The sequence below is a fragment of the Myotis nattereri genome, assembly GCF_964212035.1.
Source record: "Myotis nattereri genome assembly, chromosome: 3".
Lineage (NCBI taxonomy): Eukaryota > Metazoa > Chordata > Mammalia > Chiroptera > Vespertilionidae > Myotis > Myotis nattereri.
This window is the reverse complement of record NC_138077.1, coordinates 189,235,312-189,256,206: the sequence shown is the minus strand read 5'-3', so window position 1 is coordinate 189,256,206 and position 20,895 is coordinate 189,235,312. Positions and strand designations below refer to the sequence as shown.

General features: G+C 40.0%; 1 protein-coding gene across 3 annotated transcripts in view; it reads right to left on the bottom strand.

The window, feature by feature from the left end:
* The window catches only part of NASP (nuclear autoantigenic sperm protein), a 28,960-nt gene that overhangs the window by 1,479 nt on the left and 6,586 nt on the right, over positions 1–20,895 (bottom strand). For 2 of the 3 annotated variants that reach the window (XM_081085855.1, XM_081085854.1), the window contains 11 exons: positions 19,453–19,503; positions 17,240–17,350; positions 11,393–11,473; positions 10,518–10,627; positions 4,041–4,120; positions 3,698–3,783; positions 3,312–3,385; positions 2,556–2,744; positions 2,282–2,448; positions 926–982; positions 747–824 (listed from right to left, as the gene is read on the bottom strand). In XM_081085855.1, coding sequence (XP_080941981.1) covers positions 747–824; positions 926–982; positions 2,282–2,448; positions 2,556–2,744; positions 3,312–3,385; positions 3,698–3,783; positions 4,041–4,120; positions 10,518–10,627; positions 11,393–11,473; positions 17,240–17,350; positions 19,453–19,503 — 1,084 coding nt within the window. Of the gene's footprint in view, positions 1–746; positions 825–925; positions 983–2,281; positions 2,449–2,555; positions 2,745–3,311; positions 3,386–3,697; positions 3,784–4,040; positions 4,121–8,926; positions 9,914–10,517; positions 10,628–11,392; positions 11,474–17,239; positions 17,351–19,452; positions 19,504–20,895 lie in introns of all 3 variants that reach the window. The other variant, XM_081085853.1, reaches the window with a different exon arrangement.

Sequence of the window (20,895 nt, the reverse complement as noted above, 5' to 3'; positions counted from 1 at the left end):
AAATGACACTTCTTTAACACCCCTCTCCCTGTCGTATGCAAAGAGCCCGAACAGGAGTCATAGCTCTTAGGGTCTTTCTCAACCCACAGGAGGCAAAGCAGAATAAATTGGTCTGTCCCAACATACCAATTCAGCCTCTCTAATGGAAGGGTGGGGTGGGTGTGAGTAGTAGATCTGAACAGTAACCAAATCACAAGTTTAATATACTAAATTTGAGTCAGGAAATAAAGCAGGATTTAGACTCTCTCACAAGAGAAAACTATTGAAACCAAAGTCAAAAGGCAGACTCATAGGAATTTATCAGAAGGTCTGCTACTAAATGACTTGAAAGAAAACCTGACAGCTTACTAACAGGAGCCAATCTGACCAATCCTCCTCAATAGCTTTCTGGATGAGTCCTTGGGCCAGGTGAGTTTTGCTTTAAGAAGTATGCAAGGGAAAAGTACCTTTTTAAAAACTCACTTTATTTAGAGAGAGGAAGAGAGAGAGGGAGAGGAAGAGAGAAACATCTATTTGTATTTACTTATTTATTCATCCCTTGGTTGATTCTTGTAAGTGCCCTGGCTAGGGATTGAACTAGCAACCCTGGCACAGTGGGACAACACTAACCAACTGAGCTACCTGGGTAGGGATGAAAACTATCTTTACTTGCAAATCCTTACCACCTTTGCAAATATCTTTGCACCAAGAAAGGTATTCCTTGTGTATTTGGAAAAAAGAAAAGAAATGATGACATGTAAATTTACCTTCTTTCTGACAAGGTGGGAAATATCAGTCACACAATTTGATGAGGAAGCACCATCTGTTGATTTTCTACTGGCAATCTGACAAAAAGGAAGCCTTTGTTAGCAATGAATAGCTACCACATGAGACAAAGAATGAGGTCTAATATTAAAGAGACAAAACAAAAAACCTGAATACTCACCATGGAGACTGAAGAGCCTCCTACACTCGGAGTGAAACCTGAAGTAGCGCTCTCTACCTGTGAAGATGACAAACTGCAGTGGGTCCCAGGATAGAAGCCATAGGGTCACCCACAGGCTTACAACAGGTACCCACCATCAAAGCAACTGATTAAGACCTCAAATAATAGTGGCCCCATATAGCAGCAACACTGTCTACCCCCTCTACCTATGCCTGTTACCTGCCAGACCCAATCTGGGGTATACAGAGTGTTGAAATTAAACCTAAGCCTTGGACGGTTTGGCACCCTGATTAGAGTATCAGCCTGTGGACCCAAGGGTCTGGGTTTCGATTCCCAGCGAAGGGCATATACCTGGGTTGCAGAGGAGTGTGCAGGAGGCAACAGATCAATGTATCTCTCTCTCTAAAAATGAATGGGGAGCCCAGCTGGCGTGGCTCAGTGATTGAGCGTTGAACTATGAACCAGAAGGTCACAGTTCGATCCCCAGTGTGGGGTGTGCAGCAGATCAAAGATATTCTCTCATCGTTGCTGTTTCTATCTCTCTCCCTTCCTCTATGAAATCAATAAAAAATGTATTTAAAAAAAATGAATGGGGAAAAAATATCCTTGGGTGAGACCTAACTAAAGAAATTAAACCTGCCCTCCCGGTTTGGCTCAGTGGATAGAGTGTTGGCCTGCGGACCGAAGGGTCCCAAGTTCGATTCCAGTCAAGGGCACATGCCTGGGTTGCCTGCTGGGTCCAACGTGTAGCATAGGAGGCAGCTGAGCATTGATTCCTTCTCATCATTGATGTTTCTATCTCTCTCTTCCTCTCCCTTCCTCTCTGAAAAAATAAAAATATATTAAAAAAGAAAAAAAATTAAACCAAATCCTCCATATCCTATCATCCTGACACCCTATCACCAAAAGGCAGAGACAGGCAATCTGGGGTTAAAAGCCTTCAAACACCTCACTAATCTATACAGAGGAATTCTCAGAGATGGACACAACCGTTTATAGTTATTAAACAAATACTATTTGTCTTACACCATTAGAAATGTCTTAACATGCAGGTACTATTTTCATCCCCATTTTACAGATCAGACAACTAAGGCAAAGAAAAGTAAACAAACACGCTCATGGTCATATATAGTAAACAGCAAAGACAGGAGTCAAATTCAATCTGGAGTATATTGTCTTAAGCATTATACTATCTGATAGGAATATCTAGACGAGTTCTCACGTTCCCTCTGACTTCCAACTCCCTGGAAACCATGTTATACCTAAGATTCCTAGCCAACAGAACACTAATACCACAATGCCTTCAACAATATAGAACATGTTATTATCAAAACTTGAAAAGGAAACCAAACCAACCAGAGTTGCTTTCAGAGCCAATTCAGCTACATTCCCACTATGCTGGGACTCCTTTGCATCTTCTATCTTCTCTCTAATTTCAGGTAGCAGTTCCTTCAGCTCCTCAATTTCTTTCTCATATTCAGTACGTGATCCTTCAGCCTCCTTCATCTGCTCATCGAGTACAGCTACAAAGGTTGAAGTGATCAGTAAATTACCACGAAAAGATTCACTTTTACCTCATCAATTACTGGATCCATCAAAATCATTGTGAAAACAGCTGATGCTCACTCACCCATTCTCTTCTCAATGACTTCAATAGATTTGCCAAACTGTGCCACTGCCTCATCATACTGAGAGTTGTACCCATAGGCCAAGCCCAACTGGTAGTGGGTTTCTGCAAGGAGACGGTCATGGGCTTCTAGGTACTGCTCTTGCAGGTTTAGGCAAGCCTGGAATTCCTCCACAGCTTGGACATAATTCTCTAATGAAGAGAAAAACAATAGCAAGCATTTAATACTATAGTACATCTAAATTTTAGACTATTCTGGGGGAATGCTCCCCAATTTACATTTCATGATCCTTGATTATAAAAAAAAACATCAAAATGACTAAGACTTTTAGTTAGAGTGACTTTTAGGAAATACTATTCACTGTTCTAGGGACTATAGGGACCCAAACCTACTGTCCTTTTAAAGCTAACCGCCCATAATTTATGATCAAGCTTGATTTAAAGGAATTTGAGCCCTGACCCATTTGGCTCAGTGGATAGGATATCGGCCTGCGGACTTAAGGGTCCCAAGTTCAGTTCCAGTCAAGGGCATGTACCTTGGTTTCGGGCACATCCCCGGGGGGTGGATAGGGGGGTGCAGGAGGCAGCTGATCGATGTTTCTCTCTCATCAATGTTTCTAATTCTCTATCCCTCTCCCTTCCTCTATGTAAAAAAAAAAAAAAAAAAAAATCAATAAAATATATTTTAAAAAATAAAGGAATTTGAAAAAGACTGGGTGGGAGTACATTAGGGGAAGAGTAAAATGGAAGATGTATTACCAGATTCAACACTAACTTCTCCAAGTTTAAGATGTGCTTGTGCAGCATAAAGCTGAGCTTCTTTTGTTTCTTGCCTAAAACAAGGAAATATGGTCAGAAACCTTAACAGAATTTGTCCAACCATAACTAGGTTCTATTTGCAACCACCAACTTCCCAATCTGAGCCTATAACAGTGGTTCTCAACCTTCCTAATGCCGCGACCCTTTAATACAGTTCCTCATGTTGTGGTGACCCCCAACCATAAAATTATTTTCGTTACTACTTCATAACTAATTTTGCTACTGTTATGAATTGTAATGTAAATATGTGATATGCTATATGTGTTTTCTGATGGTCGCGACCCACAGGTTGAGAACCGCTGGCCTAGACGCACCAAGAGTTTTACCTTTTAAAAATGATCTTTGCTAAATCCAGCATATCCCAGGCAAGCTCTAGGTTCCCAATCTCCTCCTCTTCATTTTCTTGAAGTGACTAAAGTATATCCAAATCATTGGTATTAGGCAGAAGTACAAGACAGGCATCTTTAGATTACAAACCTAAATAGATAATTTAGTATGGCTTAAAAAAACCTGACATAGGATTCAAAATTCAGACTTTTCCCTAAAACCTACAGCGGGTCTTAACAATGAGATCAAATGGATGTCTAGACATGAACAGTCACACATATACTAATTAATAAAACTACAGCCCTAAAATAAGGAGGCAAAATATATCGAGCAAATGATTACCTTGTTTTCAAGAACTAAATCATTTGGTGTTTCTTCAGCCTTGTCATTTTCTTTATCCTCTTCTTCTGAGCCCTCAGTTTCTGCAAGCAAAAATTCCTCAGTATTGAGAATACTAAGGTATCTTTTGACTAGTCAGATTCCAATAAGCATCTGTGAAATAACCTATATTCTGGGGTAGGACAGGCCAGATGCTAAGGCAAACCAACCAACATTTGAACTGGCTGATATAAATAAGGCCAGGGATTAGTCTAATTCAAGTCTTATCTTGTAGTATCTATAATTCAGACCTTCAACAATCAAATGCTAAGTGTTTATTTTCTAAAAGTTAATCTAGATCAGGGGTGAAGAAGGTCCGGCCTGTGGGCCCGTGTAATGTCTCAGAAAGCACTTTGTCTGGCCTTCCCAAGGTAATTGCAGGCAGGACTGGAAACTCAACAAATAAACTTTTTTTCATAGCAACATAAATTTATGTTAAGTGAATTATATTAAGCAAATGATGTTATAATGACCCTTGCCAGGAAAAAAGAGAAAGTTTCCCACCCCTGATTTAGATCATTCAGATGAAGACAGTTTACTGCCTCTTGTTCAATGTCAACAACTTCCCATATACTCAGCCAGAAGCAATTTAGAGGCATCTTTAGCCAGTGTTCCTGGCATCTTTAAGCTCCTTTTTAGAGAATACTACGAAAAAGCTGAGAAAGTACTAAAAGTTAAAATTCTCTACTTCATTCAGAGCAAGAATACTGAACAGACTAGCTTTCCCACAATGGAGCTGTGAGAGAAAAGCATAGCCTTTACCAACTCTCACCAGTGAGCATGTCACAGACTCCAGCCAGCTTTGGCATGTACAGAATTTGAGTGAAAAGTAATATAACCGGTTATTTCACTCCAGCAACATGTTACAATCTGCAGCCATAATGACACCATATTTTACCTAATTGACATACACTCACAAGTCAATAACCTATAAGGACTATTAATAATTAGCTCTACACAGCATGTAAAGTTCAGCATGCCATGTGATTAAAATGGGCTTTTCGGGGTAACGGACAATTCATAAATTGTGTATAATGTGCTACCACCTCTTATATCTTTCATTAATATTGTTAACACCAGTAAAAGAGCTCAAATATTGTCTCCTAACAACCTACTGTGAGAATGTAAATATAGAAATGAATTGATTTTTTTAAAAAATACATTCCATTGATTTTTTACAGAGAAGGGAGAGGGATAGAGTTAGAAACATCTATGAGAGAGATCAATCAGCTGCCTCCTGCACGCCCCCCACTGGGGACGCGCTCGCAACCGAGGTACATGCCCTTGACCGGAATCGAACCTGGGACCCCTCAGTCCGCAGGCTGACGCTTCATCCACTGAGCCACTGAGCCAAACTGGCTAGGGCAGGGGTGGGCAAACTTTTTGAGTCGAGGGCCACAATGGGTTCTTAAACTGGACCGGAGGGCCGGAACAAAAGCATGGATGGAGTGTTTGTGTGAACTAATATAAATTCAAAGTAAACATCATTACATAAAAGGGTACGGTCTTTTTTTTTTTTTTTTTTAAGTTTTATTCATTTCAAACAGGCCGGATCCGGCCCGGGCCATAGTTTGCCCACGGCTGGGCTAGGGCAATGAATTGATTTTAGAGAGAGGAAGGGAAAGACTGATTTGTTGTTTCACTTATTTATCTATTCGTTTGCTGCTTATGTTCCCTAACCAGGAATTGAACCTGCAACCTCGGCATATCAGGATGATACTCTAACTAACTGATCTATCTGGTCAGGGCTAATTTAGTACTTTTGAAATACAAATACCCATCACCATATAGCATATTTTTCCACACCAAATTTCCAAGTGGTTTGTGTATTTAGTTCCCTCATGTTAAACTAGATGAGTGGTTTTATTGACTTGACAATGAAGTCTGTCTTCTAACAGATTATGTAATGACAGGTTGTAAGGATCTATGTAGTCTCTTAACAGACTTTATCTTCTCAATTTGCAGGAAAAATTGACAAAATATTTGTTATTCTATCTGTTCTTAATGATTGGGTATCTGTTCCTACTCAGACTAGAATGTTAGAAAATGACATCTAATTTGGTAAAATATACCTAATTTTTTGAGTTTTATATCAAATTTTTAAATTACAATTCTTACAACAGTGAGAACAATACAGGTTTTTCTCAAGGAATCTGTACTACCCTCATGGAATGATGAAGAGGAAGCTAGGTTAATAAGAAAGCCACTGCTGAAACCGGTTTGGTTCAGTGGATAGAGCGTCGGCCTGTGGACTGAAAGGTCCCAGGTTCAATTCCGGTCAAGGGCATGTACCTGGGTTGCGGGCACATCCTCAATAGGAGATGCGCAGGAGGCAGCTGATCGATGTTTCTATCTCTCTCCCTTCCTCTCTGTAAAAAAATCAATAAAATATATTTAAAAAAAAAAATAAGAAAGCCGCTACTTTAAGACACTTTCCAACCTGGTAACCAATACCCAGGTATTAACAGAAATGCCCTGATGTCCAGAGAGCTGTTTACATATTTTCCAAGATTCTCTAAAAATGGAATCGTGTGGTATGCCTATCATCTTTCTGAGAAAAGGGAGACACTATTTTATACCATTTTTCTGATCTTGTAGCTAAAAGCAAAGTAAAGGCAATATGATTTTCGAGCTATTCTAGCCTTCTTACAGGATAACCACTACAGATTGACTAGTATAGTCCAACTGAGTGTGGCCAAACTTTATGCCTCCAATATTAGAATTCTATTAACTTACCAATCATATCTAGCATGACACTAGAAATAATACCAGACCAATATTCTTTATTAGGGATATGCACAGCTCAAGAGGTGGTAAGAAATGGAGTTTTGCCAAAACCGGTTTGGCTCAGTGGATAGAGCGTCGGCCTGCGGACTGAGGGGTCCCGGGTTTGGTTCCGGTCAAGGGCATGTACCTGGGTTGTGGGCACTTCCCCAGTGGGGAGTGTGCAGGAGGCGGCTGATCGATGTTTCTCTCTCATCGATGTTTCTAACTCTCTATCTCTCTCCCTTCCATTCTGTAAAAAAATCAATAAAATATATTAAAAAAAAAAAAAAAGAAATGGAGTTTTAAGAGAAAACCACAAGATTTCTGCAATTGTGTTGTCACATAAATTTCTGATAGGAGGTGGTTAAGGGAGAAGATAAAAGTTACTTTCCTCAGAGTGAGGCTGCTTAGGAAGAACAATATATTCAAGTTAGATCTAGGGTTGGATTCCAGTACTAGGACTTACTGGTTGACCCTAGTCAATTAATGTAACCCTAAGCCTCAATTTCCTCATCACTACAACTTGAATAATACTACTTATTACATAGCATTATTATAGAATAAGATATACGTATGGCCAAAACCGGTTTGGCTCAGTGGATAGAGCGTCGGCCTGCGGACTGGGGGGTCCCGGGTTCAATTCCGGTCAAGGGCATGTGCCTGGGTTGCGGGCACATCCCCAGTGGGGGATGTGCAGGAGGCGGCTGATCGATGTTTCTCGCTCATCGATGTTTCTAGCTCTCTGTCTCTCTCCCTTCCTCTCTGTAAAAAATCAATAAAATATATTAAAAAAAAAAAAAGATATATGTATGTATGGGAGAGTTCTAACAACACGTTACTGATGATCCAACTGAATAGTTTTTGAACATCTGTGGAGAAATATGACATCTCTACTGTAGCTTATAACTCAAAGTCCAACTGTAAGAGCCAGCAGAGCTTTTACTATTCTTGCTCACTATCGTTAAAGATCAAGACATGGGAGTTTTTAAAAATTGAGAAGTTCAGTTCTGTGCTTTACCTAAACGAATTTCTAAAAGCCCATGAACAGTCCAATGGTGCTACCATTTAGAGCCAAATTCATTTCTGATTACCATGCCTGTGCTGGCTGGAGTGCAAGGACCTGCACATAGGTACAAGTTTATCAGAATGAGCTACAAATATTGATAATGGGTCTTTAAAAATCTTAGTCTGTCAATTATATGATTAATTGGTATACATTTGTGGTTATTAATACCAACGTTAGATGAACCTTATAGACAGCAGAATCCTCAAATCATAGTACAACTTAATTCAGATGTGCCAATTTTTTAATTACTAATTAGAGGCTTATACATGTTGGTTACGTTGAATCAAAAGTAGACTAAATAATACTATAAAGCACCCACTTTATAATGTTTAAGTAACAAAAATTTCAGATTGGCAACCAAAGCAAACATGAGGGGAGAAAGTAGCAAGGTGGCCAATTAAGTTTTTGTTATCTTTTGGAAGGGTCTAATTTTAACTAATGTGAATAGCCTTTAAATGCTTCTGAAGGCTTAAAGAGGGTTACCAGAATTCTTTCACTCTCATAATATAGCCTTCAAGAGTGAACTTGAATTTAAATGGCATGCCTGCTTAAGTGTACCAGGTTCAGTGGATTCTACTGCTCTAATCCTGCTTCCTAAAGCAGAAAAAATGAACCATGTGAACAGCAAGTAAAACAATTCAGGGGCATGCAAGTGAACATCCATTCAGCATTCTCTGCCAGCCTAGCCCACTATTTCCCTACTGACCCCACCCCCATCCAGCTTTACTGGCTAGTATGGTACAAGTTACTAATAGCTAGCCAAGTCTCAGAAATCAAAGAAGGCCTATTTTGCAGTTAGTAAAAGCGTTAGTTTATAAGCCAGCTAAAGAAGTCTTGCTTTTGATTCAACTTGCTCAACTTATCACAACCTTTTTAAACTACCCCCATTTTCATTTTGCCCTTTCCTAATCCAAAGGCAGACGGAAAATCCTGAATGGAAGACTGACTTTTACCCATGATTAGTGAGTCAAATCCAGAATGTACTCCACCCACTGCAGGTCTTGCATATCCCGGTTACCTTCACCCTCTTTCATCTGTTCTTCTCTCTCTTGTGTTTCTTCATTAGCAGTTATCTTAACTTTGTCTTCAGGGGATTTCTCAGTACCCCCCTGGGCTACCTTAGTCTCAAACCCATCTCCAGCTGCCCCAGACTCTTCTAGAGATAGCTTAGTCTCCTCCTGGTTAGGAACCAACTCTGCCCTGCCCTCTTCTAGTCCTGTGCCATCATTTCTTTCTGTTAATCCTTCTGCATTAGTCTCTGGTTCAGGAGTCTCATCTGCAGCTGACAGTCCACTGACTGTGCCATCCTTAGGGAGAATTTTGGCCTCCTGCCCAGGATTCTCAGAGACTTGTGATTCATCTTTTGCAGCCTCTGTTGTCAACTCTGGTGACTCTTCAGCAGGAGGCATTTCTTGCCCTACCAACTGCTCGGGAACAGCTTTTCCTAGATCATTTTTAGAGGCAGCTACCTGCTCCTTTGGCTCATCCCCACCCACATCCACGGGCTCGACTGTTGAATCTATAGGCTCTGCTTCTACCTCCACTGCAGTGGCCTGCTTTTCTAGAGTCACAGTAGACTGCTCTTCTGAAGCTTCTTTTGGCTTCTCCTCTATGTTCACAATTACTTCTTCCTGTTTGTCCTGACCCCCTTTTTCGCTGTACTCTTCTTGGACATCAGTTACAGAAACTGATTTTCCTTCCTCAACATCAGGTGCTTCGTTTTCTGGCTTCCCAGCAATGACCTCCGCTTCAATCAGTCCTGATACTGCTACTCCTTTTGCCTCTTCAGTGGTTTCAGTTAAGTGATCTGGAGTTGATTCAACTTTTTCCTGTAGTAACTCTGCAGGCTCACTTATATCCATATCTTCTCTTTCACCCTTCTCCATTTCAGTCTCCTGTTCTTTATCAATTTCAGGCTTTACCAAAGACTTGTCTTCTGGGTTTTTTGCTTCTTTTTCTCCCATGGCGTCATAAACCTGTTCTCTCAACTCTTCCCTTGCTTCCTCTACATGGTTAAAGAACATGAAGCATAAACATGTCTTCGAGTTTAATGTTAAAGGCATAAATGGAAACTAAAAACACATTCCCTTTAAACCCTTCAAACAGCCTGGCTTAAGTTTTAGCGGATGGCCTACAAATTATCTGCCCCTTTAAGAAAAGCAAAGGTAAAGTCCCATCTAGCAGTGCAACTTATTGCAAAAGAAACCCAAGCTCCCTAAATTAGCTTAAGCATTCTGAATATCAATTAGTGGAGATGCCAAGCTTTACATTCACCTCTAAACATTATAGACCTCCATCTGATTGGCCAAACTAGGCTTAGAAATTAACATTTGAATTTCTTACACACAAAAAATGTAAAAGGGCTCTGAAAGCACTGCTATTAAAATAACTGAGTGGCACAGAGTTTCTAAAAAAATAAGTTATCCTCTTAAAAAACAAAAAACCTAGTCACTTTTTGTAATCAGCTACTTCCACTGAAGTCTCCGCCCGATGCAGGTTATCACCTAGGCATCTTATAGATGATCCTGGATGGGAAGAGCCTATCTCCGTCACTTGTGCACAAGAAATATATGTTGCATCTCTTTAATGCCACATGCAACTCCACATACCATCTATGTTATCATTATTTTCGACCAGCGATTCTTCTTCTGTTTTTTCTCCTTCTTCCTCTTCCACATGAACACCTTCCAGGGCATTTCCTAAAACACCATTCTCCATTCTAGGAAAAAAGGAAAAGGTATTAAAGGCATGATAACTAGAACGTAACAATTTACAACAGAAATTGTAATCCTATACTATAAAAGCAACAGAGGAGTAAGCAAATGCAGAGAATATAAAGTAGGTGTTCCTAAAAAACTTCTATAAATTAAGGCTGGGAGAACAGTGAAAGAATAAGTATAACCTTCAGCTACTGAAAAGTATTGGTGACTCTTATAAAAGAACAAGATCAGTATATATTTCCCTTATAATAGGGCCATATTTCCCAAGCTTCACACCCACTGACATTTCCTTAAACAGGGGGAAAAAACCCATTCTGGCAAGATTATTACGACAAATCACCAGAATGCTCTCTAAAATTAGAAAACTTACTAGAACTGATATTAAATAGAGATCATAGATAATTTGCTAGTTTCATGTGCCCTCAATGTATTTAATCCTGGTGAATGATTTCTGGTGGAAACCAGACAACAACTTTATAATAATTAAGACTACTTATAAGTTTTATTTGTTAGAGATATTCATTTGCTAGTGTTTTCTGACCCCAAAGTCAAAACTTATGTATAATTTTACTCTTTGCATGAAGTGCCTTTCAAAAAACTTCCATGCTCTCCCTAATTTCCTATTTCTTAGTAAAATTAGTCTCAGTTCATGTGAAATCTGAAGTTAGTAAACAATCCTAGCAAACAAAGAAACTAAAGTGTTTAATAGACCATTGTGGTGATACAAAACATTCTACTTATAAATTGTGACTTCAAAGACATACCTTGCCAACTCCAGAAGGGATTTCCCATAGAAAAAGAAAGCTTCTCCACACTCATTAGCTGTCTCTCCATACTTTTTACCTCTATAAAGAGAATAAACATCAAAGATCTGAATTAACACCTACTCTAAAACATTTATTTCTAGTTCTTTAGTTATGACATTCTTCCAGTAACACACTTATAGGAAACCAGTACTTCCCTCTTTTGCTTCCCAGTCAAGGTCAAATGGACCTTGACCTAACAAACAGGGCATAAAATTAATGTTGACTGTTCTTCAGCTATACATATATTATATATTCTAAATGCCATCAATTTACTACAGTTATCACATATAATCTAAGACCTAAACTACATCAATAGGGATTTCTTCTGCTATAAGACCGGTGTCAAAATGGGCCAAAACAGTTAGAGGACTAACTACTAGTTGGCTGGGACCTAAAGGATAAGTAATAAGTAAGGCCCATGGAAAAGCATCATGATATAGTTAAGAGCATTTTTTCTCTGGTAGAATGCCTGGGAAGTTAATTTCACAGTGCCTTCATTTTCTCATCTGTAAAATAGAAATGTGAAGAATGCTCAAAGAGCTACTGCAGGAACTGAGTTAATGTATATAAAAGCACTTAAAATAAGGCTTAGAAATACAAATTTATAGATAAGTTTTAGCTATTATTTACACAGGGAAGCAGGAAGGAAAAAATCACACAAGTATGATAAACGGGAAGGAGGAGTACTTTATGTCAAGAAACCATTTTCATGTAGTAAAGGATTGGCAGAAGCCATGCAAAGTAAGGCCAACTACCAGCATTGAGAGTCTAATGAGAGTAACTAAAGAAACTAATCAGGAAAAACAGAAGGAAAAAAATCTAATTATGAAGTACTGTGAAGAAAGTCAAGTTTAAGGATAGTCTGTTTCATTTCACACTTATATAACCAAATGTATGTGAAACGTTTTCCCGTTCCTCATCTCATTTCATCCCCACAGAAGTCCTGGAGTAGGTAGATGGGAGACTCGGTAGATTCCTATTTTCTATTCATTAGCCAGAAAATGGAGATTTAGAAAGTTTAGAAACTTGACCCAACTGCAAAGAAGAAATGGTGGAACTTGAAAACGACTTCAGGTTTTCTCACTGCGCAGAATACAGTCAAACACTGCTGCAGTTAATATTTTACCTTTGTTCTTCCTGTATGACCTATAATAATAATAATCTGCTTTGTGTTGATATTTACTGCTGTGATGCTGACAATTACCTGAAAGAGTAGTTGGGGTGCTTCACTGGGCTGGAAAAAAGTTTAGCTACATCAGAAAGGAGGTCTAATTGAAGAAGAAGAAAGAGAGAGTAGGAGAATTCTGCACAGACATGCTCCCAGGAGCAAGCTTGAATTACAACTGAAATTCAGAAAGATTTACTGAATAATCAATGGAAAACTCGCAGGAGAGAACCCTGATACCCAAGGACCGAAGGTGGAGACTGGTAGGAGGGGCAGCAGTGAGAAAGGGCTAGCTGGGCACCCACAGATGGCAACTGAAGTCCCGGAGAGAGAGCTCAGCTGCCGGGGCGGGGTGCCACTGAGAACTCAGGGATCCAATCCCCAAGCTGGGCTGTCCAGCAGAGAGCACCAAACTGAGGGGGGTACCCACATAACATCTAGCTATGAAAAGCAGTGGGTTGCTGTCTGCCAGGGAGTGGCAGCTGAAAGTTTGGGCACCCTCTTAAAGGGTCCACACACAAAAATTCCCTGTGGAGCTACCCACCTTGTGCTCCAGCAGAGGGAGGGTGAAGTGGACTGGACCTGTGAGAGCAGAATCCAGGACTGGGGACTTGGGGGATAGAGCTCAGAAAGCAGACACCCCAAGTTTCCTGGGATGAGTCATTCCCTCACAAAGTGGAGGACATCTTTCCCACATAGGCATCTGCCTTGCCTGAGGGGAAGACAGTGGACACACCCTACTGGAAAACATCTTGCCCTGAGGCCACTGAAGAAATTAAAATGAACTATTAGCCTTCAGGCATAAACAACTGCCCCACCCTGTTGAAAAAACTCTTGCCACACCTGAGGACGATTGCCTGGGGGGCAATTCAAGTCTGTAGACAGAGGCGGTCTATGGAGGCTTTGAGTCTTTGCCTGATCTAATTAGTCAGAAACAGCCTTTAAGACTGTCCTGCACTAGAGATTGAGAGGTACAGAGGATCTACCTATAACATAATCACAAACCCAAACAGACAACCAAAATGAGGAAAGAAACAACCCCCAAATGAAAGAACCAGCGAATGAATTCTCCAGAAGAGATAAATGAAGCAGAGATAAGAAATTTATCTGCGCCGAAACCGGTTTGGCTCAGTGGATAGAGCGTCGGCCTGCAGACTGAAAGGTCCCAGGTTCGATTCCGGTCAAGGGCATGTACCTGGGTTGCGGGCACATCCCCAGTTGGGGGTGTGCAGGAGGCAGCTGATCGATGTTTCTAACTCTCTATCTCTCTCCCTTCCTCTCTGTAAAAAAATCAATAAAATATATTTTTTTTTTAAAAAAAGAAATTTATCTGAAACAGTTTAGAGTAATGATGTTAAAAATGCTCAACAGTATGAAAAAAGGTATAGTAACTATGAAAAAAGAACAGTCTGAAATAAAGCATGACATAACACAAATAAAGAACACATTGGAAGGAATACTCAGCAGATTAGGGGAATCTGAGGATTGATCAGTAAATTAGAAGACAGAGTTGAAAATATCACTCAGAGAACCAAAAAGAAAAAACAATTAAAAAAAAAACAGGATGACAGCTTAAGGAAGCTGTGGGACAATGAAACGTAACAATATTAGAATAGAAAGGAATAGAGAAGGTGTTTGAAGAAATAATGGTAGGAAACTTCCCTAACCTGGAAAAGGAAAAAGTCATACAAGCTCAGGAGGCACAGAGAACCCCAAACAAGAAGAACCCAAACAGAACCATGCCCAGACATATCCTAATTAAAATGCCAAAAATTAAAGACAAAGAGAAAAGAAAACTGTCAGCTCCCATAAGGCTGACACCTGATTTCTCATGGGAAACTCTAAAGGCCAGAAGGGAATGGCATATAGTACTTAAGGTAATGGAAAGCAAGGCTCTGAGACCAAGATTACTGTATCCAGCAAGGCTATCTATCATTCAAAATAGATGGTCAAATAAAGAGCTTCCCAGACAAAAAAAATAAAAAGGCTACAGGAGTTCATTACCACCAAGCCGGCATTACAAGAAATGCTTAAGGGATTTGAGAAGAAAAGAGAGAAAAACCTAGCCATACAGAATTAAAATGGGAATAAGTACCTATCAATAATAACCCTAATTGTAAATGGATTAAATGCTCCAATCAAAAGGTGTAGGGTGGGTGAATAGATATAAAAACATGACCCAACTATATGCTGTCTACAAGAGATCCACCTCAAAAGGTACACACAGGATGAAAGTGAAGAGATGGGAAAATATTTTCCATGCTAATGGAAAAGAAATTAAAAAAAAAAAAAAAAAGGCGCCGAAACCGGTTTGGCTCAGTGGATAGAGCGTTGGCCTGCGGACCGAAGGGTCCCGGGTTCGATTCCGGTCAAGGGCATGTACCTGGGTTGCGGGCACATCCCCAGTGGGAGATGTGCAGGAGGCAGCTGACCGATGTTTCTCTCTCATCGATGTTTCTAACTCTCTATCTCTCTCCCTTCCTCTCTGTCAAAAATCAATAAAATATATATTTAAAAAAAAAAAAAAAAAAAAGCAAAGCTGGAGCAGCAATACTCATATTCGACAAAATAGACTTTAAAAGCATCATGCTAAGCCCTGCCAGGTTGAGCAGTTAAGCGTCAACCCAGGAACCAAGAGGTCACGGGCTTGGTTCCTGGTCGGAGCATGTGCCCAGGTTGCAGGCTCAATCCCCAGTGTGGAGCATGCAGGAGGGAGCCTATCAATGATTCTCTCATCATTGATGTTTCTATCTCTCTCTCCCTCTCTTAAATCAATAAAAATGTATTTTAAAAAAAAAAAAAAAGCAACTGGACTTAAAAAATTTTAAGAAAGCATCATGCTAAGCGAAATAAGCCAGTCGGAGAAAGATAAATATCATATCATTCACTCATTTGTGGAATATAATGAACATAAACTGATGAACAAAAATAGAGCGGGGGGGGGGGGATATACTAGAATATAATAGAAGTAATACTATTATTTGCATATTTTTTATATTTCCTACAACTTTTGTGATATGTTATGTCAATACAGTTTTGGTAATATTATTATACTTAAAATCTTTTTATTCTTGAAATATTAATGTTCCTTGCATGTAACATCATATTTAAAATATATAGAAGCAGGTCTAATTAAGCAAGTTTATTCTATATCTATAAAAGGCTAAGTTGAATCACGCGTGCGCAATACATATAAAGCTTTCGCTGGCACCAATCACAAGTGTGTATTTCCATCTGTCATTGTCAATAGTGAATTTGGTTGACACTTCTATTAAAGAGAAAGGGTGAATAGCAATATTAAAATATTTCTTGCCGAAACCGGTTTGGTTCAGTGGATAGAGCGTCGGCCTGCGGACTGAAAGGTCTCAGGTTCGATTCCGGTCAAGGGCATGTACCTGGGTTGCGGGCACATCCCCAGTGGGAGGTGTGCAGGAGGCGGCTGATCGATGTTTCTCGCTCATCGATGTTTCTAACTCTCTATCTCTCTCCCTTCCTCTCTGTAAAAAATCAATAAAATATATATTTTTTAAAAAAAATATTTCTTCTAATTAATTTTCTTTCAATGTGGACGAATCTGTGCACTGGGCTACTAGTGTTAACAATAAGCTAATTAAGAAAGCTGACAGCCCTAACTGGTTTGGCTCAGTGGATGGAGCGTCAGCCTGCGGACTGAAGGGTCCCAGGTTCGATTCCAGTCAAGGGCATGTACCTTGGTTGCAGGCACATGCCCAGTAGGGGGTGTGCAGGAGGCAGCTGATTGATGTTTCTCTCTCATTGATGTTTCTGACTCTCTCTCTATCCTTCTCCCTTCCTCTCTGTAAAAAACCAATAAAATATATATTTAAAAAAAAAAGAAAGCTGACAGACTTCCATTGCTACTGGTAATGATATCTTAGAGGGAACTAGCTCAAATCAAGGCATAGGCTGGCAGGCTAATGCCTGAATGAAGATTTAACTTTCTCAGCGTACAGAGGTGCATTAAAGCCTTTGGTTAATATCAATCAATCTTGAAGGACTAAAGCTAACCTGTTTCCCCAAGATACCTATAGATACACTAGAGGCCTGATGCACGAAAATTCATGCAAGAGTAGGCCTTCCTTCCCCTGGCTGCAGACACCAGCTTCCCTCAGGCACTTGGGGTGGCTTCCTTCCCTGCCCCAGTTTCACCAGGAATGATGTCCAGTCTAATTAGCATATTACCTTTTTATTATTATAGAAGATAGATATGATTACCTGGTGGTAATTACCAACTTGCTAACAGAGCAGATAACAAAGTGTTAAGAGTATGAAAAATACTGTGCTAATAATATTATTAATGGTAGGGTGACCAACCATCATGGTTTACTTGGGATTGAGTTTATCCAGATACAGACTTTCCAATGCTAAAAATGGAAAAGTCTTGCAATTAACCAGGACAAGTTGGGCGCCCTAATTAGCAGTGACTAGAAAACAGATTACCTTACTCAGGAAAATCAAAGGCTACAAATGCTCAGTTATATGTAGATTCTATATTTATAGAACTTATACATGAAAAATAATCTTTTTAAACTCTTACACTTGATTTTTCTCATAAAACAACTTCTTATGACTCAAGTTTATTAGAAACATAGGATTACATTTTAGCAAAACACAGTACTTACAAAAGACTAGCTGCTTCCTGGAAAGCATTGACAGCTGCTGGAATATCCCCCATCACCAGATGCTTCTGTCCTAAGCCCAACAGCTTCTTAGCTTCACTATCCACATCCAAACTGCCAGAAAAAAAAAAATTTTCATGTGTTAAATACTTTTAAAGTCATTATTTCTTGAAAACCTGCTACATTTAAACCATAATAATTTCTTTAAGCCTGTGAACTACTCTGCAAGGCTAAGCTAACTCACATTTATCACTACAAAAGCAAAAGTTATCTTAAAAGTTTTCCTTAAATGGGAAAAAACATTCTGGTAAGATTCTGAGGCAACATTCTCAGAATTCGACTATAATATTTCCTCTTAAAGGTTTATCTACTCACTACCAACAAATAACCTTGGTTTCCATGATTGTGGAGGGAAGCCTCCCCAAAAGATACTGGCATTGCAGAAGCTGCAGGAGGCCCTGGAGTTGGCTTGGCTGCTGTGTTCCAGCTAGCGGTCCAATTTTTGAACTAGCAGGCCCTGCGCCAAAGTGATTGAGGATCCTCCAAGCAGGTAATGACTCCACAGGGAAAAGGTATTGTCACAGCTTTTGCAGCCACTGCCAGCATTGCTGGAACCCCAACTCAGTAGCCACGGGTCCAGGGGACTACCCACACATTTGTGGGCTGGGCAACACCCCCCACTCCAGGCATTATGGCTACTCTACCTGGTATGAGCCCGTCAATTAGGCTAGCCCCATCCCTCCACCCCACCCCTGCTTAAGGGACACCAATAGACATGTCTCCTCCTGGAATGAGATCTCCTCCCCCATGAATGCATCCACCAAGGCCCTAGAATACTATTGGTCCTTGGTCACTCCTTTCCTACAATGTGTTTTCTGAAATTAAAATGTTTGACAGTTTCTGTCCCGTCTTTACTGCATTAATATATGCTAATAAATTCATGGAGCAATAAAAAAAAAAAACGACACATGCAAATATTCTGTAGGAGGATTAAATAAAATTGGAAACAGTGATTCTCAACCTAAGTGAGCTTAAGAATTATCAGGAAGTTTTCCCAACACACAAACCTGAATTCTATCTGAAGCTAAACAAATAAAATCTCTAGGGATGCAACTCAGGCACCTACCTTTTGAATTAGCTTTACACTTATTACCTCTGCTTAAGAATCATGGTCACATCAAGATGGGGAAGTTATATGGAAGTAGATGTGGGCTCAAAATAAAATTTAAAACTTTTAAACTAAAATAACAACAAAATCGAAAATAGTAACCTTACAAAGAAATCTGTATCAGCAGAAATAAAGAAAAGAATAGGTTAACTTTTGTTAGTCATGTTGTATAATGAATAAGGAGCATAACTAAACTTTCAATCCTAGTATTTTATTCAAATGTAAAAAAACACATCATTGTCTAGACACCACAGTCTGATTTACAAATAAGTACCTTAATATTTGGTCTTATTTGTTACCTATTAAACATAATGAAACTGACTCCTCCCCATGGCTGCCTGGACCAGGAAGGGGAAGCCCTTTTAAGCTCGTAGAAATTTTAGATGTCAAGAACATTCCCTGTGTACCTATGCAGTATTATATGGTTCATTAGTATATATTGTGGCTGGCCTTGGACATCTCTTGTTAACTAGGAGAATTAGAATATGCACATATATCCCTCGCTAGTTTGGCTCCGTGGATAGAGCGTCGGCCTGCGAACTGGAAGGTCCTGGGTTCAATTCCATTCAAGGGCACATGCCTAGGTTGCGGGCTCAATCCCCAGTAGGGGGTATGCAGGAGGTAACTGATCAATGATTCTCTTTCATCATTGATGTTTCTATCTCTCTCTCCTCTTCCTTCCTCTCATGTGATTTTGGAGTATTTTGGTGACTTTAGGACAGGTTCCATTGTAGGTATAATTACACAAAGCTAAGAATCCATAAAAGAACAGACAGAGAAGGAATTAAAATAGGATTTTATGTGAGAGTATCCACCCTAGATCCTGAAACAAATAGCAACAGCAGCAACTGAGCAGAGCCTAGAACATAAAAACCCAAACACAACTGACATCAATGTGAACAAAGTTGAGATCAACTATGTAAAATATCATACATACCATTAAGAAGGCTTTCAAACCAGTAAATAAAGTACGTGTAATTTGCAAAAAACCCCACAATAATGAATTTAATTAAATACAAACCTAACTGTACCAAGTAAATAATCTTACCTCCCCACTTTATCTGCAGAGGTAGAAGGAGCAGGAGCATCATCTTCAATTCTGTAATGAAAAAATGAGGGAAAAGTAAATATGCGGATAAGAGCATCAGTCAGCCCGCAGACTGAGGGTCCCAGGTTCGATTCTCGTCATGCCTGGGTTTCAGGATTAAACCCCAGTAGGATGCATGTAGGAGGCAACCTTCCTCTCTGAAAACAATAAAAATATAATTTAAAGAAAAGAAATATGTAGGCCCTGGCCAGGTAGCTCAGTTGGCTAGAGCATCATCCTAATATACTAAGATTGTGGGTTTCATCTTTGGTCAGGGCACACACAAGAAGTAACCAATGGCCTGGCCAGTGTGGCTCAGTTGGTTGAGTGTCATCCTCTACACTAAAAAGTTGCTGGTTGGGTTCCCCAGTCAGGGTACATACCTGAGTTGTAGGTTTGATCCCTGGGTTGGAACACTTTCATAAGGGAACTGATCAATGTTTCTGTCTCTCCCTTCCTCTAAGAATATCCATAGGTGAGGTTTAAAAAATAAAATGTCACAGCTTAAAAAAATAACAATAAAAGGGAAATTGATAAACTAGACTTCCTATAAAAAATAATTAACCAATGACCCATGCACCAGGTTACTGGTTTGATTCTTGGTCAGGGCACATGCCTGAGTTTGGGGCTAGATCACCCCAGCAGGGGAGCATGCAGGAGACAGCTTAATATTTTTCTCCCTTTTTCTCCAAAATAAATAAAAACATTTTTAAAAATATTTTTAATTGATTTTTCACAGAGAAGGGAGAGGGAATAGAGTTAGAAACATTGATGAGAGCCCTAGCCGACTTGGCTCAGTGGATAGAGCGTCAGCCTGCGGACTGAGGGGTCCCGGGTTCGATTCCGGCCAAGGGTACATGCCTGGGTTGCGGGCTTGGTCCCCAGGAGGGGGCGTGCAGGAAGCAGCCAATCAATGATTCTCTCTCATCATTGATGTTTCCATCTCTCTCTCCTACCTTCCTCTCTGAAATCAATAAAGAAATATTTAAAAAAAAAAAAAAAACAACGATGAGAAACATCCATCAGCTGCCTCCTGCTCACCCCCTACTGGGGATGTGCCCGCAACCAAGGTGCATGCCCTTGACTGGAATCGAACCTGGGACCCTTCAGTCCGCAGGCCAATGCTCTATCCACAGAGCCAAAAAACCGGTTTGGCAGGATTTGCATTTCTAACAACTTCCCTACACTCCTTGGTTTTAGACTCACACTCTAAGAATCATTGAATTAGAACAAAAATTATAAACTAACTAGAGGTCCAGGGCACAAAATTCATGCATGTGTAGGGTCCCTAGGCCTGGCTGGCGATCAGGGCCAGCTTGGGCCTTCCTTCATTTCACGCCGCCCCCTGGTGGTAAGCACACATCACAGCGAGTGATTGAACTCCCAGTTGAACCCCGAAGGGGG